At 44.4% G+C, this 24,743-nt stretch overlaps 1 protein-coding gene across 3 annotated transcripts in view; it reads left to right on the top strand.

The window, feature by feature from the left end:
- The window catches only part of PRKCA (protein kinase C alpha), a 374,168-nt gene that overhangs the window by 258,592 nt on the left and 90,833 nt on the right, over positions 1-24,743 (top strand). For all 3 annotated transcript variants that reach the window (XM_040989542.1, XM_040989544.1, XM_040989543.1), the window contains exons 4-5: positions 14,334-14,445; positions 17,972-18,100. In XM_040989542.1, the coding sequence (XP_040845476.1) occupies positions 14,334-14,445; positions 17,972-18,100 (241 nt within the window). The remainder of the gene's footprint in view (positions 1-14,333; positions 14,446-17,971; positions 18,101-24,743) is intronic.

Raw genomic sequence — 24,743 nt, 5'->3', positions numbered from 1 at the left:
GGAAAGCAGCACTCCATTTCTGCCTCTGTATTAACAGTTATTTGCCACAAGCAGATATATGAGTATCTCTGTAATGGTATTTTTTAAGGTTTTTGTTTTACAAATATAGCAAAAAAAAAAAAAGGAGGGATTAGACATTTGGTGCAGCAGTAAAGGCACTTCTTGGGATGTACATATCCCATATTGTAGCACCTGGGCTCAGCCCCAGCTCTGCCTCTATTCCAGCTTCTTATTAATGCACACCCCACAGAAGCAACAGGTGATGGTACTTGGGAGAGACCCTGATTGAGCTGGAGGCCCCTTCCTTCAGCCTGGCTCAGTCCCTGTGGTTGCAGGCTCTGAGGGGAGAGAATCAGCAAATAAAAGATCTTTGCCCCATCTTCAAATAAAAAGAATCAGAATAATGAATCTCAAATCTGCATAGTAGCTTTCCACCACCCTAAAGGCAAGCTTCAGATTTTTATGAGAGCTTAACAAACAGTACCAGTGAGTTTTAAGATACGACATTGGAGGTTTTGCTGTCCTGGGGGACATCTCAAGTCCTTTTCCCCCCAAACCCCAATTATTCTTTAGGTTGGATTTGGGAGGCATTGCTTTTAGGATGTATGTAAAGTCACAGTGGGAGCAAAGTGCATTAGTGTTGCCTCCTATTGTTTAAAAAGCATGGCGGTGGGGAGGAGAAAAGAGGAAGGAATACATCAGTGGTATGCTTGTGCCAGTGCTACAGCCACCAGCACACAGCAGGCAGATTCAGAGATGCTTGGACAAAAACAAGGAGGGCAAGTATGGAGTTGGATGCAGAGAAAGCCATGCTGAAGGATAGTACAGCTGTATTGGAACAGTACCTGTTATGAGTGAAGACCAAGATAGAAGGATCTTTTACCTAGTCACGTTGTACGAAAGCTAATCCTGTGCATCGGAAACTTCTAACAGGCTAGAGAAACAGTCAACCCTTGGGATCAGTGGCTTCTTCCCCTGCAGAGCCAGTGCACTGTGAACTTTGGACTACACAGTTAGGCCTACAATGGCTGCATTTGTACTGAACGTGTGGACTTTTCTTCTTGTCCTTAATGCTTAAGCAATACTACACAGTAACTACATACATGGCATCTACATTGTGTCAGTTAGTATGAATAATCAAGCAATGCTTTAAGCTTACGATGTGTGTAGATTCTGTGCCAGCTCATGCTATTTTACAGGAGGGACTTGCAGGTTTTAGCATCTATGGAGGTCTCCGAACCAGTCTCCCGTGGATACCAGGCAACAACTATATGTGGGGTTCCTTTTTAATTTATAAGATGTTCTGATGCTTTATAGCTGTAAATTAGCCAACTTTAGCTAACAAATAGAGATTCATATCTCAATAAGATGACTGAACCTTTAATGTTAACAAGTCCCAGTTTCGGACAAGGCATGAAAGGTCAATCATCAAAACAGAAACAGATTGGGGACGTGGAGAGATGAAAAGTACCAGCCACCAGATTGTGGACGCTTGGAACCATCCTTGAGCAGATGAGAGGAAACCTAACTTGTAGAAGGATGCCCAAACCTAGCTTCAAGCCTGATAGTTAGAGCTTGGTGCTTTCTGGCTAAGATGGGAGGGGGGTTGCTGTCAGGCTTTAACAGGAGGCTCCCCAACGCATGGGCTGGGGTGGCGAGGGGGTCGGGAGAGGCCAACCTGAAGCAGACCGTGTGTTGGAGCGGACTGAGAGCTTCTCGTGTGCTGCTGTGTGTCCACCTCTTTGGCGCATGTTTGCTTTTTTCATAAGGATCCATTAAGATGCATGGACAATGTGTACTCAATGCCTGTGGCAGGAGAAAGTAAAAATAGCCCATGTTGAGAAACTGAGGATGAATCTTTTTGGTAAAACAGCATATTCCGCACATATGATGATGTGTGGGACACTCAGGTGTGTTCAGTTTTGCATCCTGTAGCAGGGAATGATGAACTGTTGAGGTAAACAACAGTGGAAGCTATAAAAACTGTTCCCCTCTCCTTCATATCCTTTTTGAATGAATTAGACTAAAATGTTCAGAATCCAGAGCTCCTAAGAAAGTTCTTGAAAAAAAACTATGCACGGATTTCACGTAGTAGTTTTTGTGTTGAAATATTATCTTCTTTCTATTTTTTTTTCTGTGAACTTGTTCAAGTATCCTTGTCTATGTTTCTTTATATTTAACTACATGCTTTAAGTTACCTACTGTCAATGTGATTCTAAGTAAATACACATGTGAATAAAACAATTGAAAATTAATGAATTACTACAGGCATTGGTACCATAAAAATGAAGTGAGGATCATGGCATGTCAGAAAGTCTATTTCTCTGTTCACAACTAGAAGGAAATTGTTTGGGAAGTATTCTCTGGGAGTAGTGAGCAGCCTGCCTAAAGATCAGGGGTATCCCAGGGCCAGCATCCCTTATCAGAGCACAGGTGCAGGGTCTGGCTGCCCTTCCACGTGCTGATGTGCCTGGGAAAGCAGCAGAAGGTAGTCCAAGTGCCTGGGTCCTTGTCACCCATGTGGAAGACTTCAGTAAGGTTCCAGACCCGTGGCACAGCCCTGGCTGTGGTAGAAAAAGACCAGTAGATGGAAAAATGGAAGATATGATATTCTCTCTCTCTCTCTCTCTCCTCCCCCCACTCCCTCCCTCTCTCTCTTCCTGTATTTTTTTCTCACACACACAGACATTCTGCCTTTGAAATCTCTCTCTCACACACACATTCTGCCTTTGAAATAAAATACAATGCATTTAAACAAGATAACAGGAACGGTTAGCAGTACCTAAAGTCGGGATGTTGTCCACATGGACTTTGCAGTCAAATAACACCAAGTCGCCTCTGTGTTTCATCGGATGAGTAAACACCAGCCTTTGGGGAATCTTCCCATGTTACGGTTTTGCCTAAAAACCAGGCTTTTTGCAAATGATGTTGTATCCCATAGCATCCAGAATGACGGAGAGGACGTCTCACACAGTGACCCAATTCTGTCTTCTGTTTACCACAGGCAGTGAGATATTGGAAGCTCTTGAATAGCTGTGTTTCTCCATTGATGTCTGTAGGAGTCGTGCTACCTTGTACAACACTGGCAAGGTTCACGTCGTTAAGATGCTCCTTATGTTTCAGTTTCCTTCTCTTTCAAGCTGTGGCTCTGGGGCTAACCAAGGGTGTAATTAGCATAAACATTATTTAGTGCTAAGAAGCTCTATAAAACTCCCTGTAGTAGACAACAGATGCAGGGAGTAGCTTCTTTGTGGAGCAGCTCTGTATCATGACTGGAAGTGTGATAAAGTTTCATCGAACTATGCATGCACCTATATGTACGTGCGTGCACACACAATCAACGAGTGTGTATAAAACCTGGTGATGACACATGGGCTGGCTCATAGTGTTATACAATGTCCTGTGGTTATATAAGAGATTATCTTGGGGAAAAGCTGAGTGAAGGATACCCAGGAACTCTCTTCACTGTTTTCTGTAACTTGTGAGTCTGAAACTACTTCAACCTAAAACATGTTTCAAGCTTTGAGATTTTCCTGAAGAGCTCACTGTCTTCAGGGTTATAAGGGCAGTTAGAATAGAATGGGCAAAAATATACAATAGTCAAATGAATTTCTTTTATTGAGTATGACAGTGGGAAAAAGAAAAATAACAATATGTCCTTAAACAGAAACATCCGTGAACTCCTGAGAATGTCGTGCACGTGAAGAAATGCCTGTGGAAGCTTGCATCCTGGTTCTTCTCCAGGAGTTTACTCACCTGAATGAGGCTCCTAGCCCCATCCATTCCTGTGTGACCACAGCTTCCCCTGGTGATGTGGAACTTTCGCCTGGGGTCCACATAGGCCCACAGAGCTGAGGGACTGAAGCACGCCCATTGCAGGATGCATTAACTGACGCTTGCTCCCTTCCACCGCTAGCTTTTCTTTGCCCTTGCCCTTGCCCTTGCCCTGAGCATGGAGAATTCCCCATGGAAGATGTTCTTTCATTGCTCAGTCTGGACTGGGTGGACAGGTGTTCTGTGGCCAGTGACATACAAAATGAGTGAGTAAACACTCCAGGTGCTAAGTGACATTCTGAGGTTGTATGTTACTGCTTTCCTGCCAAGCTAATAGAACATTTGTAGGACAGTTTTATCTTACATCCTCTGCTGGAAATGATTTTCTGTTAAGTTTAAACCTGCATGCTTTCAAAGTTCAAACCCCTAATCCTATCCACTCTTTTTTTTTAAAAGATTTATTTTTATTATTATTTTTTTTATTGGAAAGGCAGATATACAGAGAGGAGGAGAGGCAGAGAGGAAGATCTTCCGTCCGATGATTCACTCCCCAAGTGAGCGCAACGGCCGGAGCTATGCCGATCCGAAGCCAGGAGACTCTTCCGGGTCTCCCACGCGGGTGCAGGGTCCCAAGGCCTTGGGCCGTCCTCGACTGCTTTCCCGGGCCACAGGCAGGGAGCTGGAAGGGAAGTGGGGCTGCCGGGATAGAACCGGCGTCCATATGGGATCCCAGGCGTGCAAGGTGAGGACTTTAACCACTTGCGCCACCGCGCCAGGCCCAATCCTATTCACTCTTAACCAAATTTCTAAAGGTGACAATAGACAGTACGTTTCCTAAGGGTCTTTGTAGAGTATTGTTCAAAATACTAGCTGCCTCTTCCTCTGCATTGTGGACTTTCGGCTTGGCCCTGTGGCTGTGGCCAGTGAAATGGGGGCTGGCATCATGCTATTATTCCTGAGTAGGAGATATAAGAGCCTTTTAAGTAGTCCTGCTGTTTGTTTCCTTCTGCCATGAGACTGTCTATATTCCAGGTACAAGTTCCTGTATCAGCTAGGGGTTCCCAAAGTGAACGGTGAAAAAAAGTGAATGCAAGTTAAAAGTGCTTTCTGTTTCTCACACAAGTGAAACAGGATTGGTCCACATCTGAGACCCGCAAACCTGGACAAACCACCTGTGCAAGCACACAGTGACGTCAGCATAGGAACATGTGAGGCAAAATGAAGAAGCTGATAAATAGCTAGGAAATAGCCTTGTTTTTTCCTTAGACATAATGATTAGGTTTTATAATTTATGCATACATTTTAAATGTTTTAATATTGGAATTCCATATTAAACTCTTAAAGGTGTTTTGTAATTTGAAATCTATAATTGATGGAGCTAAAACTTAATCTTGATGACGCCATAAATGTACTGCAGGACAGGAAAATATTGTTCATAAAACAGCTTTTAATTAAAATTTAAGATGTATGGATAGTTGTTATGGGGTGCAAGCGAGATCACTCCAGGCATGTCTAAGGTTTATTAAGGAGTTTTTATTAGCCAAGCTTGGTGATAATAGCGCATACTAGAAATAGCAAATCACAAATCCATACGGCAATCCAACCAATCATTATCCAACCAAACATAATCCAAAAAGGAACAAATGGCCATTACCCTTAAGTCCATCTGTTAAGCTGAAGACCTATGTTCCAGCTTCCCCAACAATATAAGTTATCCTATGAGACCTGCAACGAATAACCTGGATACAGTTACAAAGCTGCAAACATTCACCTTTCCCTGAATTCTCTGCCCACATTCCACTGCTAGGTCTCAACTCTCCTGGCACTCCTGATAGTACACAAACCAGAAACAACATTACTATATCCATTGTCCCATCTAAGCAGTACACAAGGACCATGATTGCTCCAATCAGCAGAACCAGAAGCACTGATAGGAGACCAGTGATGGTAGAAGTCTTTGTGAAGTCCCGCTTTATTGCTCCTTCACCTCTCCTTATATACTCTTCCCCTTCCTCCCGTCCTAATTTAGCCAGGATATTGGGTACAGATGAATCCAATTAGTCTAGGTGTTTTTTAGCCACAAGCCCAGTTCCTGTTCCTGCCCAGCTCAAGGAGCACTAATCAACTCCTAGGCCCACTGTTGATGGGTGCTGGCTGTCACTGGCTGCACCCCATAAAAGCTGACTGTACCAGATGTCTTCTGGGTCCTTGCATATAGACACTTCTCACTAGATGCCTGGAGAAGCTGTAGACACTAGTTTGTCATCAGATAATGCACTTGAGCCTGCTTCCCCGACACCTGCATCCTCTCCTAATGGCATCTCATGGATCTGCTTAAATAGATGCAGATGGATGCAGCCGGCGGGGAGGGGGGGTGCTCGCTAATTTAGATTATGTAGATAATGCAGGAACTCATTTATTAACTGAAATCTTTTCAGATAATATTGAAAGCTTCCTTTCACTTCTGTCTCTGAACCTGGCCTGTCCCCACATTTCCCCAGAGGCATTTGAAGTAAATATCCATCTAGAGGAAAAACAACAGCATTGTTTGTGTCTGTGACAGGGTTATTTTTGTTTCTGTTTTTCATATAAATGTCATGGTATTTGATGTTCGTGCTAGGAGTTTTTCTTTTCCCCAGAAAGCGTATCTTGGAGACCTGTCTGTGTTGTCACAAAGATCTTGTTCATTTGATTTAATTTCTTCATAGTATTCCAGCATAGAAATATAGCATGGTTTGTTTAGCCATTTTCTCACTGGTGGAAATTGACTAGCATGTTTTCTTAAACAGTTTGTGGTTCAGTATTTAATGAATGGAGGACTGCTAGACTGCCTTCACTTGCAAAGTCTGGGTTGACAGATCAGTCCAAATGTAAAAGTGCTTCACATGTATTAGGATCAAAATTTAAATATTTTTTCCAAATACTGAAGTTCTTTAAACTTTCTTCAAATAAGCAGCATTCGGCAAGACCAGTGTGAGCAAGGCAGAGAGCCACCAGGCCATGGGGCACTGCTCAGGACATTATAGACAAAGTAATTATATACATTTTATACAAAGTAATCACTAGGCACACACACAGAAAAAAAACCACCCTGATCACATGGTCTGATTCTGTCACAGTAACACAGCAGCCTTATAGTAGGAAACTCTTTATGCCATAGAGCTGAAACAAAACACTTCCAGAGAAAGTGCCCAGGACTGGTACCCGGCTCATCCTGAGAGCAGCGTTCTGGTGTTGCATATGTTCTCTGCGTCTGAGTGACCCACAGTGGGCTTGCAGGTGGGGCTCATGAGCACTCATCGATGGTGAAAGTGAGGCATCCTCTTGCTGTCAATGAGACTGTTAAATACGTCTTGACAGTAGCTTGCTGAACTCTCTACCTTTGTCCATACTTACAGTGTCAGGGTACACTTAAATAGAATGATGAACTTATGACTGGTTAAGAAGGACGATATTACTATAATAATAGAGGGGAGGGGGTGAAGGGGATTTGGAGAGAGAGAGGTCCTAGAGTCTGTAGAACTGTATCAAAAATAATACATTTTTAATAAATAAAATCAAAAATAGAAAGAGGGAGCCTGAAGGAAGTCATAGCCTAGAGCCCCACTGGGTTAGAGACGGCCTTCCAGTGCTAGAGAAGCAAAAAGTTGGACTTGCATGCATTTCAGCAGCAAGACGCATGGTGTCACCTGTAATAGGGCAGACTTGACATTTGCCGGTCACTTTCTTCATGACACTAAATACGGCCAAACTTGTCGTAACTCACACAAGGGGTTTTTTAAAAGTTCATGCAAAGGGCCTGACACAGTTGCCTAGTGGCTAAATTCCTCACCTTGCATGTGCTGGGATCCCATATGGGCACCGGTTTGTGTCGTGCTGCTCTGCTTCCCTTCCAGCTCCCTGATTGTGGCCTGGGAAAGCAGTAGAGGACAGCCCAAAGCCTTGGGACCCTGCACCCACATGGGAGACCCAAAAGAAGCTCCTGGCTTCTGGCTTCTGGCTTCGGATTGGCTTGGCTCGAGCCATTGCAGCCACTTGGCGAGTGAACCAGCAGATGAAGATCTTTCTGTCTGTATCTCCTCCCTCTAACTCTGAGTTACTTTCCAATAAAAATAAATAAAACTTTTAAAAAATGCTCATACAAAATGTAATATTTTAAAAGAACTGTGCATGGGCTTCAGGAGAAAAAAAGATGTCCTGAAGTCAACTTTTTAATTCATTTTTCTACCAACTTTTTGAAGTGCCTTTGGATGAGACCATGTCCCCTAGAATCCTCGGGGAGCCAGTGATGTAAGTGCCCTTGGTTAAGGATTTAGTCATTTGCTTTCATCCCCACTTCATGAAGAGTTACCATATATGAGACAAATTATTTCAAAGAACAAGACAAATGTCTGTATGCAGGTAGCTGTGCTGTCCCATGAGAACCAAGTGTCTTTCACCTTCCTGCTTTGGTTTTCACGAAGCTCAGAGCTCCATATTGTTCTTAGTTCTGGTACAGATGTTAATTCAGCAGGTGTCCTCAGATTAAGGAGTATCTCTTTTCCTATAGACTGTTGTGTCAGTCACATATGCATGTGTGTTGTAAGGATAATGGTGGTGATGATGATGGTTGTGAAGAAGAACCGAAAATGGAGGTAGTTAGGCCAATAGTATCTTGGCATTCTAGGGACAGAAGTGAAACACATTGGGTGTATCCGGTGCTGCTTCCTAGAGAAGTGTGGAAACTTTGTTGCTGTTCCCTCAGTTGTGTCAGCAGGCAGGTTCTGGGCATGAGGAGGATGAAGACGATAGTCCAGGTGAAAGGACAGGTGAGAGGAGCTAAGGGCCAGGGCTGAGAGATTTGAGGAAGAGTCCCAAGACTCCTCATGGCCTGCACACAAGTGACATTGGGACACCTGCCAAAAACATCAGCTTCTCCTCCATGGCCCAGCTTCCCGCCACACACATCTTGGGTCACATCAAGCCACGTGTGAACCCCGTATGAGTCACCCTTTGCCCAGTTTATTTGGCAGCCATTAAGAAACTTACTCTGCAACTCAGCGGGGCACAGCTTAGGCCTTGAAATTTCCTTGTTGACCTTGTATTTCCAGTCCACACCCCTAGCATCCTCTGGAAGCCCCAAAGCCTATACACCATTTGTTTTTGCTTCATTTTGAAAGGTTTATTTTTTTCTTACTGGAAAGGCAGATTTCCAGAGAGAAAGTGATACATAAAAATGTTCTGTCCACTGGTTTACTCTTCCAAGTGATAGCCAGAGCTGAGCCAATCCGAAGCCAGGAGTCTCCCACGCAGAAGCAAGGTCCCAAGGCTTTGGACCATCTTCCACTGCTTTCCCAGGCCACAAGCAGGGAGCTGGAAGGGAACTGGAGCAGCTGGGATGCAAACTGGCACCCACATGGGACCCCCAGTGGATGCAAAGCGAGGATTTAACCACCAAACTATTGCACTGGGCTGACACCCTTAGTTTTTCAACTATGCTTGTTATTGGAGTAGAGTGGAATACTTCAGAGTAGTTAGTATTTTTTAATTTGTTTTAGTTAATACACAATAGGTGAACAGAGTTTGGGTGTAGGGGATGACCTTTCAATACCTGTATCCAGTGCCTACGTTCCTTTCCATTTCTCATCACCCAGGCTGACATCGTATTTGGTGTCAACTTGTGCCTTCAGATCAGTTCATTTGGGAAAACTTATCAGAAAGGTTTGGAAACAGCCTGTGTTTTCTTTCCTTAGGAGGGACCATTCTGATCAGACTTTTCATCCACCCATCGTCCCTTAACATGAATACCCTTGGGTTACACATTTAATGCACAAGGAACAGATGTCCCTTTAGTGCAGTTGCACTTGAGTTTGGGGTGCTTAGCTAGCCAATATTACCTTGTTCCGTCCTCAGTCAAAAGAGATTTAATTCATAAACCGTACAATGAAAATACTCGCCCTGGAATTATGTATACAAAATGTGGTGAAACCTTAAAGCCTGCCATTTAGTTGATGGCATTGGGCTGGTGTCCATGTCCTTGTTCTGCTCACGTCCTGTGGTTATGTAAGATGTTCTCTCTGGGGAAAGCAGGATGAAGAATACCCAGGAACAGTCTGTACTATTTTTGCAAGATCTTTTGAGTCTTAAATGATTTCAAAATAAAAAATTAATCAAGATAGTATGAAAAAGACCATCTAGTCCAGTTGTTTCCAACTTTAATTCTAGCAGCAGTGGCTTCCCTCTTGTCTTCTACCTCCACCCTCAGCAGCCCCAGGCACCTCCTGACACCTGTTAGGCCTCATGCAAAACCATTTTTAAAGTGCCAATCTGATTCAACACTTTCAAGTCCCAAGAGGAAGAAGTCAGATCCCAAAAAAGTGGAAAGCCTCGTTCATCAGTGGATGTTGGTAGTAATGCGGAGAGCCAGGGAGATCTTGGTTGGAGGAGCACTCTGAAAATCATGAGTCACCTCCCTTTAGTTTGCATGATGTGCTGTCTTATCAGACAAAAAGAGGCTAGTCATGCTGGAGAAGGGCTTCCAGGGCCCTGACTCCCATGTCCATGTGGTGGACACAGTGCATAAGGTGGTTCAGGTGGGCAGGTTCACAAGTCATCAATCAGGACAATGGCCAAGGCACTGAGGTGCAGAGGAAAGGCGTGTAGGAGCCCAGTTGGTTTTCACCTGACCTCCTGTGAACACTGAAAGTCAGTCTCTCTCGTTCAACCCAGGCCACTGATGTATTTGGGGGAAACCTTGGACATGCTTCTATTTCCAGGATTGATACAATAGTAATCGCATGTGTTCATCCAGTGATCTCCACATTACCAGATTGTTCTTATTTGTACCCTGAGTTGAATTTCACCCTTTGCCTATGACATAGGTAGACTGGTGGTGTTATTTCTGCTTTACAAATTAGTGACCTGACTTTTCATGGTCACAGAGCCTGTGCCAGGTCTCCAGGGGCCCAGTAAATGCTCTTTTGATGGAAGACTCTTTGGTTCTACAATAAGATCTTGCTCATAAGAAAGCATGCTAAAGTGTGCATATTTGATGACTGACTAACAGGTGCTGCTGCTGCTGTTTTTGTTGTCATCATTTTACTGCATCAGCAGGATCCTTGGCCACACCTGTAATTCAGATGCGTGGAAGGACTCCAAGACTTAGAGCTTACCCAGGAGGTGGAAGCAATAGTTTCCTCTGTTCCCTCACCTCCAGATGGCTAGGGCCTGGTGACACCATGTGTGTGCTGCATGAATAGCACATGGATTCTCCTGGAAAATGAGGCAGGCTGCCTGTGTGCCATGTCAGTAGAGAGCTACACAATCAACTGTCAGGACAGCTGCCCTGGGGCTGCCTGGCACAGGCAGACTCCAGAGGCTCTGTGTGAGCTGCCACTCTTGATTTACTGAGTGCCAGCAGCTGATGCCTGCTTTCTAAAGGGGAAAAACTGGTCTGCCTCTTTCCCCTGGCATCGTCTTTGCCCTCCAAGACATAGGACACGACCTTTGCTGTCAGCATGGGTATCTCTAATTGACACTGACACCAGTCTGTTCCCTCAGCATTCTGTCTCACGTCTTGGGGTCCTGGGGAATTCTGCGCAGCGCCAGTCTGTGCCCATGCTTCAGACAGAGTCACAGCCACCACTTGCTAGGGGAAGGAATCTCTCAAGAAAGATGTTAATGTTTTACACTCCAAGAGAAACATTTAGAAGGTGAATTAGTGACCTGTCTCAAGAATGCTGAATCACCTACATGCATGCTCGCTTAGCACCCATTAGGTACTTTACCAACCACTCTGGAATGGCCTGCTACAGCAGAGATTTCCCGTCTTCAATGTGCCTGCCATTAGGGTCACCTGCAGGAAGACAGGGTTTCATGGTCTGTTTGTTAACAGGCCCTGCACGCAGTGTGCAAACAGATTCCCGGTGATGTAACACTTTTCAGGGTTCCCTATGTCAATGACTGGCAGGACTTTCCCAGGCAGTCCAGAGAGTACACACTGTAGGCTTTGGGCCCACACAGACTGTCACCATCACTCATCTGTGCCACTGTGGCCAAGGAAGTATGTAAATAAATGAGCATGGCTCTTTTCCAACGTAAGCTTATTTATAAAAGCAGGTAGCAGGCTTATCTCCCCCTCCACCAACAAAAAAAATTATGTTGCAGATATAGAAATTGCAAAGATCTTAAAGAGGCAGATCTCATTCTGAGATCTGGAAGCACTGGGGTGGAAATCAGATGTTGGTCAGGTCTCAGCCCTGGCTTTGCACTGTCACGTGTTCCTGTAAAGGTCACTAATGTCTCTGTAAAATGTGGGTGATAGTTACACAGCAAAAACAAAAAACACAGAGGATGCTCATTTTTACCAGTTCTGGCCAAGGCATTTATCAGTGTATGTATGGTTTACCGTCCTTTTTCCTACACAATTTGAACATACTGAAATTTTCGAATCTACATCTGAAAAATATCATCAGAACTCATTGGCTTATGTGGCTGACATTTGATGTCCCAATATCAAACAAAAGGTGAATTTTTTCTAACAAAAATTTCAAACAAAATCAGAATCACCTTTGTGATCTCCTTAAGTCACCAGTACCTAAGCCCTAAAACATCAAAAGCCAATGGTTTCCTTTGTGTCTTGTACTTGAGGAACACTAGACCATAGGATATCTCACGATTAATATTATTATTATTACTTTCTTTTTACTTGTTTGAAAGAAAGTTCTTCCATCTACTGGTTCATCTCCCAGATGCCCAAAACAGCTAGAATTGAGCCAAGTCAAAACCAGCACTAGCGTTCCCCTCTGGGTCTCCCACATGGGTAGCAGGAACTCAGGCACTTGAGGCATCAGCTGGCGACACTCAGGGTGCACATTAGCAGGAAGCTCAATGAGAATGGAGCCAGGACTCGGACACAGTGGTTCTCAGAGAGGACACTGGAGAACCGAGCAGTGTCTTAACCGTCATGCCAAACTCCTACCCTGGATAGCTCAGGGTGAGCCACTGTAAATCAACTCCTGTTCTCCTGACTTTCCATAAACCCTGACTTCCTCCATCCTGAATTCAGGTGACAGAAATTCTGTCTTCGCAGCCACTCAGGTCACGAAGAGTGATTCTCAGTGACGGGAAGAATTTAATGGGCCCTGCTGCATCATGTTGAGTGTAAATAAAACAAACGGTCTCGCAGCTCACCCCTCAACTTTTGTAAATTACTAAGCAAAGATGCTTACCTGCTGCATATTCTCAGGACTGACTCTGTGTCAGGCAACATTGGAAGCGTTACGTGAAGACTGATGTGTTGTGTCCTCATAACAGCCACAGATATGGGCGAATTCTCAGTTTATCGATGAGGCAGAAAGGATAAAACGGGTATCTGCATCCGAGGCAAGATTCTGAGCCCATGCAGTGACCCCAGAGGTTAAGCTTGTGAATCACCAGAGTTGGTATGCCCTGTCTGTAATTCATCTGTGAATTATACAACTGAAATTTACCTACTCAAAAAATGACGTTTGGTTACCCTTTGGGTCCCTTGTGTGGTGTGCTAGGGTAGGAGATGGCATTGCAGTAGGGGCATAGGAAAAAAAATCCCATACCTTTCCAATCTCCACCTGTGCTAGAGCTTGCCTAGACAGTGTTCCTGTGACAGCCCAGATCCAGAACAAAGTCTCCATCAGCTTGGGGGTACACCCTGGTACTCAGTGCATTGTGGTTTCAGGACAAGGTCTCCATCAGTTTGGGGGCACACCCAGTTTCTCAGTATATTGTAGTTTCTAGTCAAGGTCTCACTATCAGTTTTGGGGGGATACATCATTTTGGAAACTTTGCACGACAGCTGTTTTAAAAGGTAAGGGTCATTCAGGGCTGCCTCACAAACAGGCCCTGATTTTGTGCCCCAAGGAGGCAGGGATGCTGAGTTGTTTAAACACTGGCCATGGGCATACATTTGGTACAACAGTTAAGAAGCAGCATAGGGCTTACATTCTCTATCAGAGTGTGTAGGTTCGAGTCCCAGCTCCGCTTCTGAGTCCAGCTTCCTGCTAACACACACCCTGAGAAGCAGCAGGTTATGGCTCAAGTACTGGATGCCCTTACACCAGATCGGAGACTAGCATTGAATTCTGGGCTCCTGGCTTAGATCTGGCCCAACACTGGCTGTTGCAGGAATGCATTTGGAAAGTGAACTGGCAATGGGAATTTGTGCTCTGTGTGTCTCTCTGCATCTTCACTGCTTTTCAGATAAAAGTGAAAATGGGAAGTAAATGAAAACAGCAATGATAACACTGCCCCCCCCACACACACACTCCCAGGGTTTTGAAAATTATAGGTCCAGAAGTGAGAACTTCAGTAAAAAGCCTGGCATGTGCCAATCACATGCCAGAGAAGGAAATGTGTATTTTGCCACATGTGAACCTGATGTTTCAGTAACTTACCATCCCCATCCCGTGACCCTGCAGAATGGTGTGCCGTTTGGTTACAGAGCCTTGTAGGTGTCGGGGTTGGCGTGGAGTCTGAATTTGGTTTAATCCAAAGATGTGTCCCTTTCGAGCATGGTGTAAGCATTGTACTTTCTCTCCCCCCAGGATCCCAGGAGCAAGCACAAGTTCAAAATACATACCTACGGGAGCCCCACCTTCTGCGATCACTGTGGGTCATTGCTATACGGACTCATCCACCAGGGGATGAAATGTGACAGTAAGTTTTCTTCTCTGGTTGCAAAGGTCTTCAGCCATCTTCATGGCCCATGGAGCACTGCATGCCCAGTCGCTTCTCATCACCAGCCCATCCATGGATGGTTTTAGCTTGTTAAACTTACTTGCACAACAATGAACAAAAGGCAAAAAGACACTTGACTTTAAATGAAATGGGTAGATGCCCTTACATTTAGGTTTTAGTGGTAGAAATCATCCATTATTGTTAAATGCAGGTTAAAGTCAGAGCCTATAGAAGACACTCACCTCCAGACTCTGCCTTTGGTTTAACTTCCACATAAAGCTGAGCAGCCGTGGTCATTCTCCTCCTGTGTTTCTAATTAGTGGGTGGATGTGAAAAAATCCAGGAGGCGCTCCTTAAAACCGGGAACGAAAGGAACTCAAAACCCAGGCTCACATCTTAAGTCCATATATCCTGCACGTTGTCCAAAGGTCAGATTTATCTCGGTCCAGTTCAAGATGAAATCCCCGAGGACTTCCATCAAGAGGACATCAGCCTTTTGCGTTCTCTTTTCCCATCATCTGCATATTTCTGTCTAACACCAGGAGAAAGGAAAAAACAACGTTGGAAACTCTTGGCTTCAAGCATTCTTAAATTATGTGATTTCCCCAGACTCTTTGTTTAAGTAAAAATTGGGGCTTTTAGGACAGGAGAAGGTAATTACTGAGCTCAAGTCTTCTAATATGCTGGAAGGCGTTGTGGAAGTTTCAGTATGCTGTCGTTCGCTGAAGTCCTACAGGGCCCTAGAGCCTTCCGTTTGTCTCCTACAGGGGGCAAACACAGTATGTAAAGGGACTCTGTAGGAATATTGTAGACGGGAAAGAGTTTCTGCAACCACAGGTACTGTCCATTTCCTGAAGCTGCACAACCACAGAGCAGTTTACAATGCCTTTGCCATCATCCAAGCCAGTGGCCTTCGTGTCTCTGAAAACCCTAGGATTCAGACATGTGGTTTTCTGAGTTCTGTAAGTGCCAGCTCTGTGTGCATTCATAATATGTCCTGAAGGCATTTAGATTTCATGTGTTAATTGGGAGGGAAATGAAGACAGAAGAAAAGAGAGAGAAAGCATGCTAAATGCTCACAAAGCCGAGATTATCAAAACCAAGTCTGCTAGGTAAATGATAGTCAACCACTGGAGCCATCACTTTGTGGAATCGCAAGTGGAGCCTGGGTTCAAATCCAGCACTCCAGTGTGGGACATGGGCATCTTAACTGCTAGACCAAACTGTCTACCCTCTGTAAACACACTGTATGCACTATTGTAAACCTTTGAACAAGAATGAACACTCGATTATGTTGTACACTGGGCATTGACAAAGGTCAAGGTGCCTCGCTGAGCTTATATGCCAGCTTCACTGATTGGACAGTACCTGTAGTCACATTTCTGAAGGGTCCCTGGATGGAGAAGCGTGCTGGTAAGTACAGCTCCTCATTGCTTATACATTCCTGTATATGAACCAGTATTTGTGGATGCCACAGAGCTTTAAAAAAAGAAAATACAAGAATAGATGGGCTACTGATGCCGGTCTGGGATATTGTCTTAGTTTGTTTTCTCTTGCTATAACAAAGTATCTGAGGCTGGGAAAATTTAAAGAGCTCACAATTCTGGAGACCAGGAAGTTCAGGACATGACGGCAGCATCTGGTGAGGGTCTCCTCCCATGGCATGGGGTGAGTAGGCAGCAAGTGTGCAAGCTCAAGTCTCTTTCTTGTCAAAGCTACTGTGACCATCCTGGGGATCCCACAACTGGGGATTAGGAGTCCAACTCATGAGCTGTTAAGAGACACATTCAAGCCATAGCAGATATTAGCTGGTATTCCTAACAGCTTGTTTCAAGGTTTCTTTAGATCAGAGAGCTTTAATACTTGTTCTTGAATGTCTAATAAATATGGTATGAATTTGAATTTATTATTAACTGAATTTATGTTAATGAGATAACAGTCATCTCCTGTGTCTGTTAGGAGTCTGGTTTAGATTTTGATTTTAAAAACAAAAAACAGGATCCATTACTAAGAAATTTTGAAAACCACTGAGCTGAACCAGTGCTTTTGTTTTCTTGTAATCTTGTCTCCTTGGAGTTTTAAAGCTTCCCAGGGACACTGCCCAGGTGCCTTTTGAAGGGAGAAAGAAAATAAGCAGATGTGCCAGGGCTCCAACCTCTGTTCTAACTTCAATGGGAAAAGAAGTGTCTTCCTGTGCCTTGCCTGTTGTGTGATGAGATCCTGCATGTGATTCCATTTTAGAGTTGTGGGGGAAGTTTACCTGGGTAGGCCAGGCTCTGAGTTTGTAGAGGAAGAAGCTGGCTGAGAAAGCATAGATTGTGTGGGCAGAGACTATCCATGGTGGAGCCTGGAAACACCCATACTGGGAATTGGGGCAAGACACTTGAAGCTCTGATTTAGTTAACTTACATTATATCAATAACACCAACTTTTCTGACATCTTTATATGGGCTAAATCAAGGCACAGGATCTTGCACAATTTACTTTGGAAATAAAAGCCCAGCAGGACCCTTATGTGTCAGTCAGCTATAATCGCCCTTTGTCCCTTTGTCATCTTCCTGCTCACAGTGTTTAACATACAACAAATATACATCATTCGTGATGCTTTTCACAGATTACTGTCTGGCTTGACTTAATGCATAGGACGCCTGCACCTTGAGTGACAGACCTAATGAGCATACCATGAAGGAATTCTGAGGTTACAGCCACTATCCCTCTGGAAGCCCCAGGCACCAGAAAGGACAAGGGGGCAGCAGCTCCTACACCGAGTCTTGTGTTCATGGTCGGCACCCAGGATTATTGTCAGGGTTTCTTTGGTTCACTGCAATAAGACTGATCTCTTTCACATCCACCTCCAAGTCGCCCACGTAATGTCAGCTGAAAAGAGTGGCTTATAATGCCAGGCTTGTATTTGTTTTACTTGAAATGATATTTAAATATTTGAGGCAGGTTTAAAATACCAAATACAGGTTCTTTAGAAAAAAAAAAGGCAATGTACTTAAACCTTCTTGAACATACAGAAGTAGTTGAGGAAAAGAAAATGTTAAGAATTTCCTATAACCAAATCACCTCTTTTCACTCTTTCGTGGTGGTGTGCTCAGAAAGACATAAGGAGCTCTTTGGCAAAAAGCATTCTCTGCTAAAAATGAACAGTCTTTGCCTCTGTGTGTAGAAAATAGGACTTATTCAGAGCTCTGTTCATATTACCTGTGTGACTCTTATATCCTGTTAAATATTTGAAACCATCACGGAAGACCAGGCTGGGATATTTTGCTTCAGTTAAGACTGAACAAATATAGTATGGGTATTTTAAGGATATTGTCACTCACACAAAGCCTGTGCCATAAGGGACATCTGCTAACAGTTCTTTATGTCACCAAAAACATGATAGCAAAGTATCAAGTTAGGGGATAACTCATTTTCACTCCTGCTCCGACAGCAAAGCACTGAAGCAGTGATGACAGAGCATATGGCTACCCTCACTCTGCGCCTTCTCTCTCCACAGCCTGTGACATGAATGTCCACAAGCAGTGTGTGATCAATGTCCCCAGCCTCTGTGGAATGGATCATACCGAGAAGAGAGGGCGGATTTACTTGAAGGCTGAGGTCACCGATGAGAAGCTCCATGTCACAGGTAAGCCTTGCTTGGCCAAGAGCAGCACAGTCAGGTGAAGGTCAAGCGTACACACAGGCAGGATGGATCCAGACTCAATGTGTCTGTCGTGGTGGAGTCACCACTGTGCCTAGACCCTGCACTGCAGGCCTAACTTAATACATCCACCAGGAAGCTGGGCTCAGAGTCTCAAGCATTATGTCGGTTAGGGTATTTGGATAGTATTGTACAGGAAAGGACTTTCATCAAATGCTCTTGATAGGAGCGGAAGAGGCAGGGAGAAGGGGCTGATGGATAACCCAGAAGTTTAGTGGAGAGGGACTCTGATGACTTCCTAACTCCAACAACAGCAGCAGCAGCAGGGGATGGTGCTAGGAACACTCCCCCCACACCCAGACCTGTCTGTTAAGTCCTCACAACTGCCTGGTTGGCAGCCTCACTTTGGAGAGGAGGGTATTGAGGCAAAGAGCAATTGGTAGCTTGCAGTGTTGCAGATTTGCCAAGTGAGGAGCCAGGATCACGAATTCGGCTTTGGACTCCAGGTCCTGTGCTTCTAATTCTCCCAGCATCTGAGCTTCCTACAAACAGGCCGTAAGATCAGAATCCCCTACAATGGGCTGGGATACTGGCTCCTCAGAGCTGTGTCTAGGCATTGCCATGACATGACTTCTCCTTTAGTTTTCTCACCAGCCCCCTATAGATGCATTAGCACACTCACTGAAGTCATCCTGGAGTTGTGTTGACCAGGATCCCTCCACTGGCCTCAGGATGGCTTGGCTTCTGTGTGTTGTAACCCTCTCTGTGGTGGTTTATGGCTTAACATCCAGACCTTTCTTTCCTTGCTTTTGGGGTCTCTCTTGTGGATCACAGAAAACTCTAAAACAATACTTCTTAGACAGAGGCATTTGTTTTCATTTGGCCAGAAAAGATGCTATATCTGTATTTAGGAAATTTAATGTGTGGTATGTGTTGTAAGACTTACTTTAATTTTGTGTATTTAAAAGAAAAGCTGGAGAGGTCTGCTTAAGAGAAAGAAGGGGTCAGGGGAATTCTCTGAGAAAGCTAACTTTGGTAAACATCCTCAAATCCTTCTCTTTGGAAAATAAGCAGACTTTCCTCTCAATGTTGTCTCTTGAGTAAGAAAACAAAGCAAGGCATAATGAGACATCGCTGGGAACAGTTTGCCTCTGGATAACCCTATGAAACAAACCACCTGTTGAGACTGACTAGGCAGAATTGTGAATAAAATCCCTGTCATAGACAGAGCCCCTTTGGATTCTGCGCTCTAGAGAAGTTATGTTGTTTTCTCAGAAGCCATGCCTGCTGGGCCGTTATACTCAGGCTGTGGCTATCAACTGCATTTCCCTTTGATTGGGCTGATGCTATCCATGGGCTCCACTTTGCCCATGGGAGACAGTTTCCTTGGGAGCCATGAGAACACTGACCATGTCACATCTTTATGTTTGCTTCTCTCTTCCACTGCATTGTCAGAGCCATGTGTTGAGGGCAGGGAGTGGGCCATTGAGGAGGAAATTGCTGTAACATAAAGTCTTCGTAGGCCATAAGGGTTTAAACAGCATTAAGTAGACTTTTAGTGGTGAAATGTTCCTGTGCTTTTCCCTTATTTCCACAGTTACTACTGTTGGCAGCAGAACAGACATCCCAGGTGAATAGTCAGAGCTTAATTATAGGACTTGCCTGTGGCACCTCATAACTCCCTGTAAAGGCCAGAATGCCTGGACAGGTTTTAAATGTTGAGTTGTCACCCATTGTGTTTCTGGATAAAGCAAAAACACACACTGCAGGCTGGACTTGCCCTGAGCCTTCTGCTAGAATAAAAGCAGTAAATCATACAGTGCTGCTCGAGGCATCTGGTCGCTTCTAGAAGCTCAAAGAGCCTTGCAGGTAGGGAACTAACTGCAGAGGGGCACAGGTGCTCTGGCAAGGGTGACACCTGAGTACAAGAGAAAGGTCAGGTCCCGTCAGATCCAGGTTCGTGACATACTAATTGTTTCACCACTGCTGAGGACTGATCTTATCACAGAATTGTTGAACTGCCCTAAGAGACCATATCTTTCACTGTATTGGACGTGAACTTTTCATGCATGAAAACCAGCCAGTATAACTTACAGCAGCTATTTAGGTCAAGTCTCTGGGAAATTAGCTCACAAGGGTTTCTGTAAGTTTCAGCTGTACTCCAAGAACGCATGCTCAGTGGTAGTTTAAGGATTATACTGCTTTATCCACTAGGCTGCTATATCCCAAGATGCCTTAGACCTTGGCTGTGGTGATGGGTCACTCAGTGCTTCATGGATTCTGCCTCATGTCGTGTCCTGGTGTTGTAGGAAGGGTTGTGACATGGTGAGGGGCAAACACATTTCCTTTCAAGCAGGCACTGATGTCCCAAATGGCATCTTAACCATTATACCTAATACCCACCTTGGTACCTTCATTCTATGAACAAAGGAACTAAGACACACGAAAATGAAGCAGCTTGCCCCAGATCACACAGATGGTAAGCATAGTGGTTAAAAATTTAAGTACCAGAGGACAAGGATATTTCCATCATAGCATCAATAAAACTTGAAGTCTATTATAAAATGCAATTATTTCTATAAAGGAAATCCAATTCTAAGTATAGAAAGAAAAATCAGAGCAATAGCTTATTAGTGTCTCATTGAAACTTGTAGTTTAAGATAATTTTTAAAATCCTTAAAGTATTACAGTATCCATTTACCTCTTCACCCGGTGCCCACTGATAATGGCATCCTTGTATAGCTGTAATTTAAGTACCAAAGCAATCACATTCTTAAACATTACCAGATATATTTGTTTAAAAAAAAAAAAAAAACAGGTACTTGTGTTAGCCACTGAGAGCTATCTTAAAGAGCCGAAGACACCAGAATAGGCTATCCCAGTACAAAATGAACAAAGGAGTACAAACTTTCACCTGCCTGCACCTCATCTCAGCTAAGGTACAAATTTGATGGCAGGTGCTATCATTTAGGGAGTGCTTGTTGTAAACTGGCTCTTCATCAAGGATAGCTTGTTGCTTTTCACGAAGCATCCAGTAGTCATCTTATCACAGAGTACTATTCTTGTCTTCCTTTTCAACAAGACCAAAGGACCTCTGCAAAGGGAAGGATATTGCTGCAGGTTGCATGGTAGAAAGTGGTGGAGTCAGGGCTGGAAGCCAGGTCTGACCTACAGTGCGTATACTATGAACCTCCCAAGTCCCTCAAGTAAGGCATCTCCTTTTCAACAAGCTGTAAACCCACAAATATTTGCTGTGCCTGCGTTCAGCACCACATGAGGTGTTAAACAAAGTCCAGGTATGAATCTTAAAACCAGGGAAGGAAAGAGTGACACAGGAAGGAGCTGAAGAACAGTCCAAGTTCATGTATAATCGAGAGCCAAATCATGCCTTCAATAAGTAGCGCCCCAGGAGGAGGCCCACTGGGCAGGGAGGAGGAACAAGGCCAGCAAAGGCACCTGGGAGTGGAGGAGGCTGCAGGGCTGTAGACAGAGAAGGCAGAGGAGAAAGAGCGCCAACTGAGGGAGCCCCACTTTCATGAGAATGCAAATGGAAACAATAAGGCATGATGAGCAGAGCTGACGGTCCAAAGGCAGGTGATTTCTGGGGGAAATGCGATCAAACCTAAGCCCTGGCAGCTGTGTTCACTGCTAAACGTGTTCAGTCTCCATTGTTGACCTGTGCAGACTCACTCCCAAGGCCAGGAGACCCCACAGCCCCTGTGGGGAGTCCAGCAGTGGGGTGGACATCACCTTTAGGAAAAAGCAGAGCGATGTGGTCCTGATGGGAAAGGCCTCTGCTTGCATGGTATATTTTGGGGTTTTTTTTTTTTTTTTTGCCTCCGGGCAGCAATGCTGATGTTATCAGAACACTGTCACTTTTTTTTTTGGTTCATTGCAGCAGATGATTTTAATGGGTTTCCTACGTTCTTGTGTGCTTTTTTATTTGGAGGAATGGTTAAAAAAATCCCTCATGGGAACCAATTTTCAATTTAGTGTTGTAAGTAAATGGAAAAAAAATATCATGTGCTGTTCAGCTGTTGCAGAAACATGTTTCTCCCACAATAGATTAGTCTCAGGCAGGTCTCATTTGTCAAGTGCTCCAAGTGGTTGATTTGGGGTCGAGAGTGAAATACTGAGCCAAGCTCCTGTCGGAGGATCCTTGCAGCCCAGAGACCCGTAACTTGGGTGACATTGTAGCTCCCCAAGTCTGAGTCTGTTCCTGGGATTAAAGCCATCATTTTCTTGGGAGCATTCTTTCCTCGTATCCTGGGGTATTCAGGCAAGGCAGTTTCATATAGCCATCATTCATTAAAAAAAAAAAAAGATTTATTTTATTTTATTGGAAAGATATGCAGAGAGAAGAAGAGACAAAGAGGAAGATCTTCCATCTGCTGATTCATGCCCCAAGCAGCCGCAACAGCCAGAGCTGTGCCGATCCGAAGCCAGGAGCCTGGAGCTTCTTCCGGGTCTCCCACACGGATGCAGGGTCCCAAGGCTTTGGGCCGTCCTCGACTGCTTTCCAAGGCCACAAGCAGGGAGCTGGATGGGAAGTAGGGCCACTGGGATACAAACCGATGCTTATATGGGATCCTGGCATGTACAAGGCAAGGTCTTTAGCTGCTAAGCTACCACCCTGGGCCCACCATCATTCATTCTTTGATTACACATTAATTGTACTTATGGAGCATGTGTGCAGAGTGGGAATAGAGTTTGTCATAGAATGTGTGGTCTTGATGGGATGGCACGGGTAGTGGGGAGCTATAAGACATGAAATGGAATTACAGAGCAACCACTATATCCCTTAATGTGCAGTGAGAGCCTTGGGTGCTTCAGTTGCCATGGTACAGGGTCATGGGGCCAGCAAGACTGGAAAGGACATTGGAGGTGATGGTCAGGATGCTGCACAGCATTCAGGGATTTGGGGAATTGGGGAGTGAGAGAGATGGGGAGCTGGGAAGAAATGTTTGTGCATTTCAAGGGATTAGAGCTGTGTGGGTTAGGGGTTTGCAGGTGGCACACTCTGGGGGAGATGGTGTCCTCTGAGTTCCTTTTTCAATCAGAAGATCCTTAGTTCCAGCTGGCTACATGTTCAAGTAGAATAGACAGAATAACCACTCACCCATACTGAGTTCCTTCAGCCTTCTCCCAAAGTTTGGGATTCACAGTGACCAAGGCCTCTGGGGTCCTTGGGAGACCCATCGACTGCTTTACTGCTTTGTACTGATGCCTGTGCCCCTTGGCAGTATGCTATGGAATATAATAACTAGTTTGGGCCAGCAGCAGGAGAAGTTGAACTGCTTATTTAAGAAAGATAAATTTTAAATTAAAGATTCATTTATTTGTATCTGAAAGATTTACAGAGAGGAGGAGAGATAGAGGAAAAAGATCTTCCATCTGCTGGTTCGCTCCCCAAATGATCCCAATGGATAGCGCTGAGTCGATTCACAGTTAGGAACCAGGTGCTTTTTCTGAAACTCTCACACAGGTGCAGGTTTCCAGGGACTTGAGCCATCCTCCACTGATTTCCCTGGCCGTAAGCATGGAGCTGGGTCAGAAGCAGAGCAGCCAGGACACAAACTGGCACTTAACAATGTAGGTTTACCCTGTTGAGCCACAGCACTGGCCCCAGGAAGAATGTTTGAAGGGCAGCTTTCAGCCTCCTCCACTTGACTCAAAAACCAGACATGCCCAGCAGGAGATAATTTCTAAAAGATGAAATCTTGGCTATGAGATCTGAATCCAATTTAGGATACAGAAAATGATGCAGCTGCTGTATCTGGGCCTTGAGATTGGGATTAAGAGAGGTGCCAGCCAGAAATTGCTGATCCTCTACTATGTCCAGCTTGTCTGTCACTGGAGGTGTCTCATTGAATCCCCTGGTAAAGGTCTCCTCTTGCAGGTACTGCCACTGCAAGGACATCTTTTTATGTCTTTATGAATAATGAGTCTGGGTGTGGTGATGGAGTCTCACTCAGTCGTATAGGTGTTCATTGAGGAGCCTTCGTCAGATACTACATGGGTGGCTAAAGGACAGTCATATTTTGTCTCATCTTTCTGTATTCATTAGCGGTAGTTCTGAAAGAAGACTTTCCCTTTTGCTTCTTTACACATTCTCTAAAAAGTTTCAGTTGGGCTCATGAGTTACTTTTCCTAATGTTCAAATTTTTCCAAAATTTATCCAAGGGGAGGCCCTTCAAGCTGGCTCCTGTGTCCTTTTGACATCACCCAACAGGATATTTTTTAGCACATTCTTTCATTCTTGAGTTAAAAAAAAAAGCCCACCCTGTACTTCATTTGTTTCTTTGAGAAACCTTGGGTTGGGTTTTTCCAGAGTTGTGTTGTGTGTTTTCATGGGGAAAAGTGCTTGGAGTCCAAGACCTGTGTTCTTGAGCTGTGCACATTCCACATTACATGTAGCAGAGAGAATTATACCAGTAATACATCTACCAAGAGCAAACCTACTAAATGGAGTTCAAGCTTTTACTGCAATATATAGAAATCTTTATATCCCACTAAGAGTGTATAGCCAGAACTCTATGACCTAAACTAAATGTTCTGTGTGGCGTTCGTTATCAGTAACCCACCCAACACATGCACCTTGATTCTGGCAGCTGTCACAGGCACCAGA

This window comes from Ochotona curzoniae, unplaced genomic scaffold, assembly GCF_017591425.1.
Source record: "Ochotona curzoniae isolate NIBS_2020 unplaced genomic scaffold, NIBS_Ocur_1.0 contig_523, whole genome shotgun sequence".
NCBI classification, from domain to species: domain Eukaryota; kingdom Metazoa; phylum Chordata; class Mammalia; order Lagomorpha; family Ochotonidae; genus Ochotona; species Ochotona curzoniae.
The sequence above is the reverse complement of the archived record's forward strand: the minus strand, read 5'-3'. Positions and strand labels throughout refer to the sequence as shown.